General features: G+C 42.5%; 1 protein-coding gene across 1 annotated transcript in view; it reads right to left on the bottom strand.

Annotated features, from left to right (window-relative positions):
• Nucleotides 1-1580: 1580 nt before the first annotated feature.
• Nucleotides 1581-9286, bottom strand: part of LOC102001528 (60S ribosomal protein L30-like) — a 40269-nt gene continuing 32563 nt past the window's right edge. Inside the window, exon 2 of the mRNA XM_005348298.3 lies at nt 1581-1962. Within this exon, the coding sequence (XP_005348355.1) occupies nt 1607-1962 (356 nt within the window). The 3' untranslated portion in view covers nt 1581-1606. The remainder of the gene's footprint in view (nt 1963-9286) is intronic.

The raw sequence follows: 9286 nt of genomic DNA, 5'->3' as shown, positions 1-9286 counted from the left end.
AAGGGCCTCATTGAATAAATGGGACCTCCTGAGACTGAGAAGCTTCTATAAAGCAAAGGACACTGTCACCAAGACAGAAAGGCAACCCACTGACTGGGAGATCTTCACCAACCCCACAACTGACAAAGGTCTGATCTCAAAAATATATAAAGAACTCAAGAAATTAGACCGTAAAAGGCTAATCAACCCAATTATAAAATGGGGCACTGAGCTGAACAGAGAATTCTCAACAGAAGAAGTTCAATGGGTCAAAAGACACTTAAGGTTATGCTCAACCTCCTTAATGATCAGGGAAATGCAAATCAAGACAACTTTAAGATACCATCTTACACCTGTCAGAATGGCTAAAATAAAAAACACCAATGATAGCCTTTGTTGTAGAGGTTGTGGAGAAAGGGGTACATTCATCCATTGCTGGTGGGAATGCAAACTTGTGAACCACTTTGGAAAGCAGTGTGGTGATTCCTCAGGAAATTCGGGATCAACCTGCCCCTGGACCCAGCAATGCTACTCTTGGGTATATACCCAAGAGATGCCCTATCATACAACAAAAGTATATGCTCAACTGTGTTCATAGAAGCATTGTTTATAATAGCCGGAACCTGGAAAAACCTAGATGCCCTTCAATGGAAGAATGGATGAAGAAAGTATGGAATATATACATATTAGAGTACTATTCAGCATTAAAAAACAATGACTTCTTGAATTTTGCATGCAAAAGGACCGAAATAGAATACACTATCCTGAGTGAGGTAAGCCAGACCCAAAAAAGAGGAACATGGGATGTACTCACTCATATTTGGTTTCTAAACATAAATAAAGTTCATTGAGCCTATAATTCATGATCCTAGAGAAGCTAAATAAGAAGGTGAACCCAAAGACTAACATATAGTCATCCTCCTGGATATTAACCTTCATCAGGCGATGAAAAGAGACAGAGACAGAGTCTCATATTGGAGCACCAAACTACAATCCCAAGGTCCCAATCAGGAACAGAAGGAGAGAGAACATGAGCAAGGAACTCAGGATTGCGAGGGATGCACCCACACACTGAGACAATGGGGATATTCTATCAGGAACTCACCAAGGCCAGCTGGACTGGGTCTGAAAAAGCATGGGATAAAACCGGACTCGCTAAACATAGCAGACAATGAGGACTGCTGAGAAGTCAAGAACAATGGCACTGGGTTTTGATCCTACTTTACATACTGGCTTTGTGGGAGCCTAGAGTGTTTGGATGTTCACCTTACTAGACCTGGAAGGAGGTGGGAGGTCCTTGGACTTCCCACAGGGCAGGAAACCCTGACTGCTCTTCAGGCTGATGAGAGAGGGGGAGTTTATTGAGGGAGGGGCAGGGATACGGGAGGTGGTGGCGGGGAAGAGACAGAAATCTTTAATAAATAAATAAATAAATTTAAAAAAAGAAAATATTAACTAAGAGAAGAATACAAAGAACCAATAAATAGTTGGTTCTTCAAAAAAAATCAACAAGTTAAACAGACCAATACTCCTCAAATTGTTCTACACAGTATAAATAAAAAGAAAATTATCAAACTCTTTTTTTTTTTGAAGGAGCTCTGGTAAAGTTTTATTAAAGGAAAACTTTTTACTTTTCACCAGTCTGTTCTGGCATGCTTCTAATAATGTCAGAATCACCTGGGTCAATGATGGCCAGTGTGCATACTCTGTAGTATTTTCCACACGCTGTGCCCAACTCAATGTTATTGCCACTGTAGTAATGGACACCAGTTTTAGCCAACATGGCATAGTATTCTGTTTCAGATTTCCTCAAGGTGGGGCAGTTGTTGGCGAGGATCACCAATTTCGCTTTGCCCTGTCTGATCATCTTCAGAGTCTGTTTGTATCCCAGCACATACTTCCCACTTTTCATAACAAGCTGGAGCAGAGAGTTGATCAACTCCAGAGACATTTTCGTCTTCTTTGCTGCCACTATCTTCCTGCCTTAGGTGCAGGACGGCCCCCAACCAAGACCAGCCGCCAAGATGGCCGGGGAGCGAGAAAGGCTATCAAACTCTTTTTATGAGGCTACAGCTACCCTGATAAACAAACCACATAAAGATGCAACAAACAAGAGAATTACAGATCAATCTCCCTCAGGAACACTGATGAAAAAAAAAATTCAACAAAACACTGGCAAACCAAGCAGGGCAGTGGTGGTACATGCCTTTAATACCAACACTAGGTCTTGGAGAGATTAGGTATACAAGAAACATACCTAAACATAATAAAGAACAATATACAGCAAGCCAACAGACAGCAACAAATTAAATGGAGAGAAACTCAAAAAAATTCCACTAAAATTGTGGGCAAAACAAGGCTGTTCACACCCTCCAAATCTATTCAATGTAGTACTCAAAGTTCTAACTAAAACAATAAGACAACAAAAGGAGATCAAGGGGATAGAAATTGGAAACGAAAATGTCAAACTTTTGTTATTTGCTTATGATATAATAGTATGCATAAGTGACCCCAAAAATTCTACCAAGGAACTCTTACAGTTGATAAACACCTTCAGTAATGTGGCAAGATAAAACATTAAATCAAAAAATCAGTAGGCCTCCTATATACAAATAATAAATGGGCCAAGAAAAAAATCAGAGAAACATCACCCTTTTACAATAGTCATAAATAACATAAAATATCTTGAGATAACTAACTCTAACCAAACAAGTGAAAGACCTGAATAAAAAGAACTTTAAGTCTTTGAAGAAAGAAATTAAAGAAGACATCAGAAAATGGAAAGATCTCCCTTTCCATTATTGCTCTTGGATAGGTAGGATCAATATAGTAAAAATGGCAATATTATGAAATGCAATCTACAGATTCAATGCAATCTCGATAAAAATCCCAAACAATTCTTTCCAGGCCTCAAAAGAACAATACTCAACTTCATATGGAAAAACAAAAAACTCAGGATAGCTAAAACAATCCTGTACAATAAAGAAACTTCCATAGGCATCACCATCCCTGACTTCAAGTTCTTCTATAGAGCGATACTAATAAAAAAAAAAAGCTTGGTATTGGCATAAAAACAGACTGTAGATCAATGTAATTGAATTGGAGACACTGGCATTAATTCACATATCTATGAACACCTGATTTTTGAACAAAGAAGCCTAAAATATACAACAGAAAAAAAGAAAGCATCTTCAGCAAATGGTGCTGGCACAACTGAAGGTGGTAAGTAGAAGAATGCAGACAGGTCCATGTCTGTCACCATGCACAAATCTCAAGTCTAAGTGCATCAAAGACCTCAACATAAACCCAGTTAAGCTGAACCTCATAGAAGAAAAAATGGAAAGTGGACTTGAAAATATTGGCAAATGAGACTACTTTCTGAATATAATAACAGTAGCATAGACACTGAGATCAGCAATTAATAAGTGGGGCCTCCTGGAACTGAGAAGCTTCTAGAAGGCAAAGAACACAGTCAGTAAGACAAAATGGAAGCCTACAGAATGCAAAAAGATCTTCACCAACCCCACATCTGACAGAGGGCTGATCTCCAAAATAGATAAAGAACTCAAAAAACTAGACAGCAATATATCAAATAATTCAATTTAAAAATGGGATACAGATCTAAACAGATAATTCACAGCACAAGGATCTCAAATGGCCAAAAGACATTTGAGAAATTGTTCAACATCCTTAGTCATTAGGGAAATGCAAATCAAAGTGGCTCTGAGAAAGCATCTTACACCAGTCAGAATGACTAAGATAAAAATCGCTGATGACAGCTTATGTTGGAGAGGATATGGAGTAACAGGAACACTTCTCCTCTGCTGGAGGGAGTGCAAATTTGTACAGTCACTTTGAAAATCATCATAATGGTTTCTCAGAAAATTGAAAGTAAATCTACCTCAAGATCCAACAATACCACTCTTGGGCATATACCCAAAAGATGCTCAATCATATTACAAGGCCACTTGCTCAACTATGTTCATAGCAGCATTATCATAATAGCCAGAACCTGGAAACAACCTAGATGCCTCTCACCCAAAGAATGGATAAAGAAAAGGTGGTGTGTTTCCACAATGGAGTATTACTCAGTGGTGAAAAACAATGACATCATGAAATTTATAGACAAATGGTTGGAACTAGAAAAAAAATAAACCTGGGTGAGATAACCTAAACCCAGAAAGATCAACATGGTGTGTATTTAATCATAAGAGGATATTAGATATAAAGCAAAGGATAACCAGGCTATAATCTGCATTCCCAGAGAAGTTAGGTGACAAGGATGACTCTAGGAAGGGGAAAGAGATGAGATCCCCTTGGTAAACTGGGGGTGGGACATGTATAGGGAAGGGGATGGGGGATACAATTATGAGGGAACAGGATGGTCAAGTTGAAGGAGGGACAGACAGAGATAGCACTGAAAGAGATATCTTGATAGAGGGAGCCATTATGGGGTTAGAGAGAAACCTGGTGCTAGGGAAATTCCCAGGAATCCACAAGGATGACCCCAGCTAAAACTCCTAGAATAGTGGAAACAGTGCCTGAACTGGTCTTCCCCTCTAATCATGCTGGCTACTATCCTAATTGTCATCATAGAACCTCCATCCAGTCATTGATGGAAGTAGATCCAGAGATCCATACTCAAGCACTGGATGACTTCCTGGAGACCAGTCAAAGAGAGAGAGGTGGGATTACATGAGCAAGGGGGGGTGATCAAGATCATGATGGGGAAACACACAGAGACTGCTGACCTGAGTTTGTGTGACTTCACAGACTCTTGACAGACAGTGGGGGAGTCTTCATGGGACTGAACCAGGGCCTCTGCATGAGGGTAAGGGTTGTGTGGCTTGGTCTGTTTGTGGAGCCTCTGGCAGTGGGACCAGGATCTATCTCTGGTGCATGAGCTGACTTTTTTGGAGCCCATTCTCTATGGTGGGATGCCTTGCTCAGCCTTGATGCAGTGAGGAAGGGCTTGGTCCTGCCTCAATTGGATGAGCCAGGCTTTGTTGACTCCCCATGGGAGGCCTTACCCTTTCTGAGGAGTAGATGGGGAGTGGGAGAGGTACACGGTGGAGAGCAGGAGGATGGAAGGGAGGGAGAACTGTAGTTGGTATGTTAAAATGAATAAAAAATTGAAAATAATAAAAACTGAGGATTTGACTTAGGCAAGGAAGTCAAGAATGATCAAGTGTTCTTTTACCCTTGAAGCATGAAAGGTAGCTAAAGGAAGCACACTCCAGGCCAAGGGTCAAGCCCTCTGGCCACAGGGATAAAAAGAGGGACCAGGATGTAGCTGAAACACAGTCAGAAGGAAAGAGTAGGAGATGAGGTGGAGAGCTGGAAAGAATAGACCAGGATGGCCTTGTTCCTCAGTTCAGAAACATAGACTTCCATACCATCAAATAGTCCTATAAAATCACGTCTCTGACCACGTAGATGAGAACAGCTCTCAGACCTCGTCAGGGAAGTTTCTTTGTGCAGTGAATGGAAGTTAACACAGAAATTCACGCCTGGCCAAAGCGAGGAGAACAAATGTCAATGCATTGTCCACAAATGTCTATAGACTATCTACAAAGAACACAGCCCTTGTCAGTGTTCAGGGAATGTCACTGAAATGGGACAAAAGATTTTAAGAGTCACAGGTCAGAACCAGGGCAAAACAGTGTCTTCCGGACATAACAGAACCACTGAACCCATGAACTCACAGAAGCTGTGGTTGCCTGTGCAAGATCAAGCCAATGACATGGAGAGGGAGGGGGCTCACTAGTGCCGCTCCCAGATGAGGGATGTTTGCAGCTGCCAGCTGCTAAGGGAAGGAGAGTGAGCTTTCTCTTCATGGCCCCATACTGTGTGAACAGCACAAACTAGATTCAGTGAGCTATTTTAAAAGAGAAACATGAAATTATGGAGAAGAACAGGAGGGGTGGATCTGGAAGAAGTAAGGGGGAAAGGCACAGTGAATATGATCAAATACATTATATGAAACTATGAAGTTCTAAAGGAATTATTAAAGTTATTAAATTTTTGAAGAATTTTGTCTTCATCTTATAATCAACAAGAACCCGTGGAGGACTTTAGACAAGGAAAATCTTTGATCAGCCTTGTGCTTTTACAGATGGGGGCTAGAAGGAGCACGCATTAAAAGGCCAGAGGGGTGTAACAGATGAGTAGGGACTCTGAGAAGATGACAGTAGTTCAGACTAGCAGACCGCACTAGTGTGGGCGGGGACAGACTTAAGAGACAGACTCAACACTTCCATTGCCCGCCCCGTGCCTTCTATCCTAAATGGCTCTACTCTCTACATATTGATTTCCTTGCCTGCTTAATGCTCCCATCTGCACAACCAACTTTTAGTGCTGTGTTGTATAGTAAGCATTCAATGTACATTTGTGCTATGAATGAGTGATCCCCACTTTCACTGTGTTCTTCTCTGAGCCGCAGTTTGGTGTGTCCTACAGTATTTCATGAAGGAATACAGAGAGAGGGTACAGAACTTCCCCCCAACAACCACAAGCACAAAACTAGAGATTCTCCAAACATCCCTGATATGGCCTCCCCAATACCACCTGAACCCTGGTGCTGAGTGGGATAAGCAGTTAGCAGCAGGAGGAGGCATGTGAAATACACTTCTCCACCCACCTGATGCCAAGTCACTAATGACACCCATTCAGTCACCTTTGGGACAATTTCTGTTAAACTGTCATCACCTGTTCTGGATATCAGATAGAAATTTATCATTTCAGCAATCCCTTTCCCAAACTACATACCATGAGATCAGGGTATGGTAAGTTCTTCATTCTTGTCTTCTTGAAGGAAAGAGTTCAGTTGAGACACACAGTTTAAGCAGAAGGTTATTTAGGAAAGGAAAGCACACAGCCCCGAGAGAGATTGGAGGGAGCTGTCTGTATTGCAAACTTAAAGGAAGGTTTTATAAGTGTTTATGAGGCAGGAAGCATTTGCAAGGGGTGAAGTCACCATTTGTTGTGGTTCAGATAAGAAATGTCCTTCCCATAGACCTGTGTATTTGAATAGCTGCTCCCCAGTTGGTGCCACTGTTTGGGGAGGTTGTGGGACTTCAGGAACCTTGCTGGGAGAAGTGGACCACTGAGATAGGCTTTGAGGCTTATAGTTTTGCCCCACTTCCTATTCTCTCTCGCTGCTTTGTGGGTGTGGATGAAAATGTGATCTGTCATCTTCCTACCCGTTCTGTCATGCCTTGCCTACCATGATGAACACCAATCCCTTTGGAATCACAAATACAAATAGACCTTTTTGTCCCTAAGTTGCTTGTGTCAGGGTATTATAACACAGCAACAGAAAAGTTTCTAATCCATCCTTCTCCCTCCCAAATTTTGATTGACTATCCTATCACCCTTTTCAGGAGTTTCTTCCCATGATCCTCTAGAAGAGCTCACAAAAAGGGCAGACAAAGCAAATGCACAATTATATTGTGTTATAGTGACACAAAACTTTCTAAGGATGCAGACCTGACATTAATGCACTTGTATACACAAGTGGCCTGGGACCTTAGCTTCAGAGAAAGCAGGAGCACCCTAAGGGATGCCTTAAAGATATCCAACCACAAGAACCATCTGACCATCAGGAGACGCAGTTGCCAGGATGCAACTGCAGTTTCCTCGGGTGCCCTCACATCGTATAATTCCATGCCTACCTAGTACCAAGACTTACAACCTCATAGTGATTGCATAAGTGGAAAGCTGTGTGTGTGTGTGTGTGTGTGTGTGTGTGTGTGTGTGTGTGTGTGTGTGTGTATTTGTGTGCGCGTGCATGGGTGGGAATGTAGGGTAGAGGGGAATGCCAGGTGTCCAGATCTATCACTCTCCACCATATGTCCTTAAGATAGAGTTTCCCACTTAACCTAAAGCTAAGTTAGTAGCCAACAAGCCCGAATGACCTGCCTGTCCCCACTCCCTGCACTGTTGAGTTTATGGGTGTGCATGTGACCATACTCAATTTTTTACATGGTTGTTAGTGAAGCACAGGTCCTCAAAATTGTATAGTAAGCACTCTTACCCACTAAACCATAGCCCCAGAACCCAGAGAATACATTTTTAAAAAGAACTATTTTGTCCTCATTATCTTTTTCACCATTTAAAATAATTCTACAAGGTGATTGAAGCTGAAACTGCGGATCTCAAGAAGTGACTCAGGCATGAAATCAAAGCTTTTGGAGCAATATCAGAATGGCTTCTGTGATGTCTGGGAGATGGAGTCGGGCCTTCTGCAGAGCCATCATCAGCCCAGGCCTAGCACTCATGCTCAGAAGGCATTCCATTTCCTTCATGAACTCTTCTCAGAAGTCCTCAGGTGGCTGTGATATTTCTCAGAGCCTCCCAGCATCCAGTTCATCAGATAATGTTCTCAAACTAGAATTGACACATAGAGATGTTATTGAGTGTGCACAGCCTCTCCTACGGTTCCAGAAATTACTCCCATTGATTGGGTTACTTACCACAAGGAAGAAATTCTCCTGCACTAATTAGAGCAGCAAACATGGACTGTGATTGGGATAAAATTGGCTTTGACACTTCCCACACACTCTCTGATAACAAAGGGCTAGGGAGACAGCCCTGTTAGTGAAGTGCTTGAAAGCATGAGGGTGGACCTGAACAGGGTCTTGTAGAAGCTACTGTGGGGCTGACAAAGGGCCAGGTGTGGTGGCACATGCTTGCAAGCACGGGTGATGGAGAGACAAAGGTCGCCAGGGCTCTCTAGCCAGCCAACCTCAACTACTCAGTGAGCTCCAGACCCAAGAGAGACCGCCTACAAAACAAGGTGAACGGTGCCTATGGCAGTTTGAATTAGAAATGCCCTCCATAAGGGCAAACATTCAGCACTTAGTCCCCAGATGGAGATGACATTTAGCGAGGTGGTTCAGCCTTGTGGGAGGAAGTATGTCACCAGAGTAGACTCTGAGAAGCTGTAGTTTCTCCCCACTTCCAGTTTGCTCTCTCGGCTTCATGTTTGTAGTTGGAGATGTGATTTCTTGGCTTCCTACTTTGGCTCTGTGCCACCCTGCCTTACCCACTATTATGGATGTTCTCTCTGGAACCAGAGGCTCAGATAAACTCTTCATCCTTCAGAGATGTCTTGGTCCTGGCATTTTAACCAAAGAAGAGAACAGTAACTAATGCAATGCCCAAGGAGTGATAGCGGAGTTTGTCTCCTCCACGAGCATGCACCCATATATGCACAGAAACAGACAGACAGACGGACAGACGGAGGGAGGGAAAGAGAAAGAGAGAGAGAGAGAGAGAGAGAGAGAGAGAGAGAGAGAGAGAGAGA

This window comes from Microtus ochrogaster, chromosome 6 (assembly GCF_000317375.1).
Source record: "Microtus ochrogaster isolate Prairie Vole_2 chromosome 6, MicOch1.0, whole genome shotgun sequence".
Lineage (NCBI taxonomy): Eukaryota > Metazoa > Chordata > Mammalia > Rodentia > Cricetidae > Microtus > Microtus ochrogaster.
Note: the sequence above shows the minus strand (reverse complement) of the source record. Positions and strands in the feature narration are given on the sequence as shown.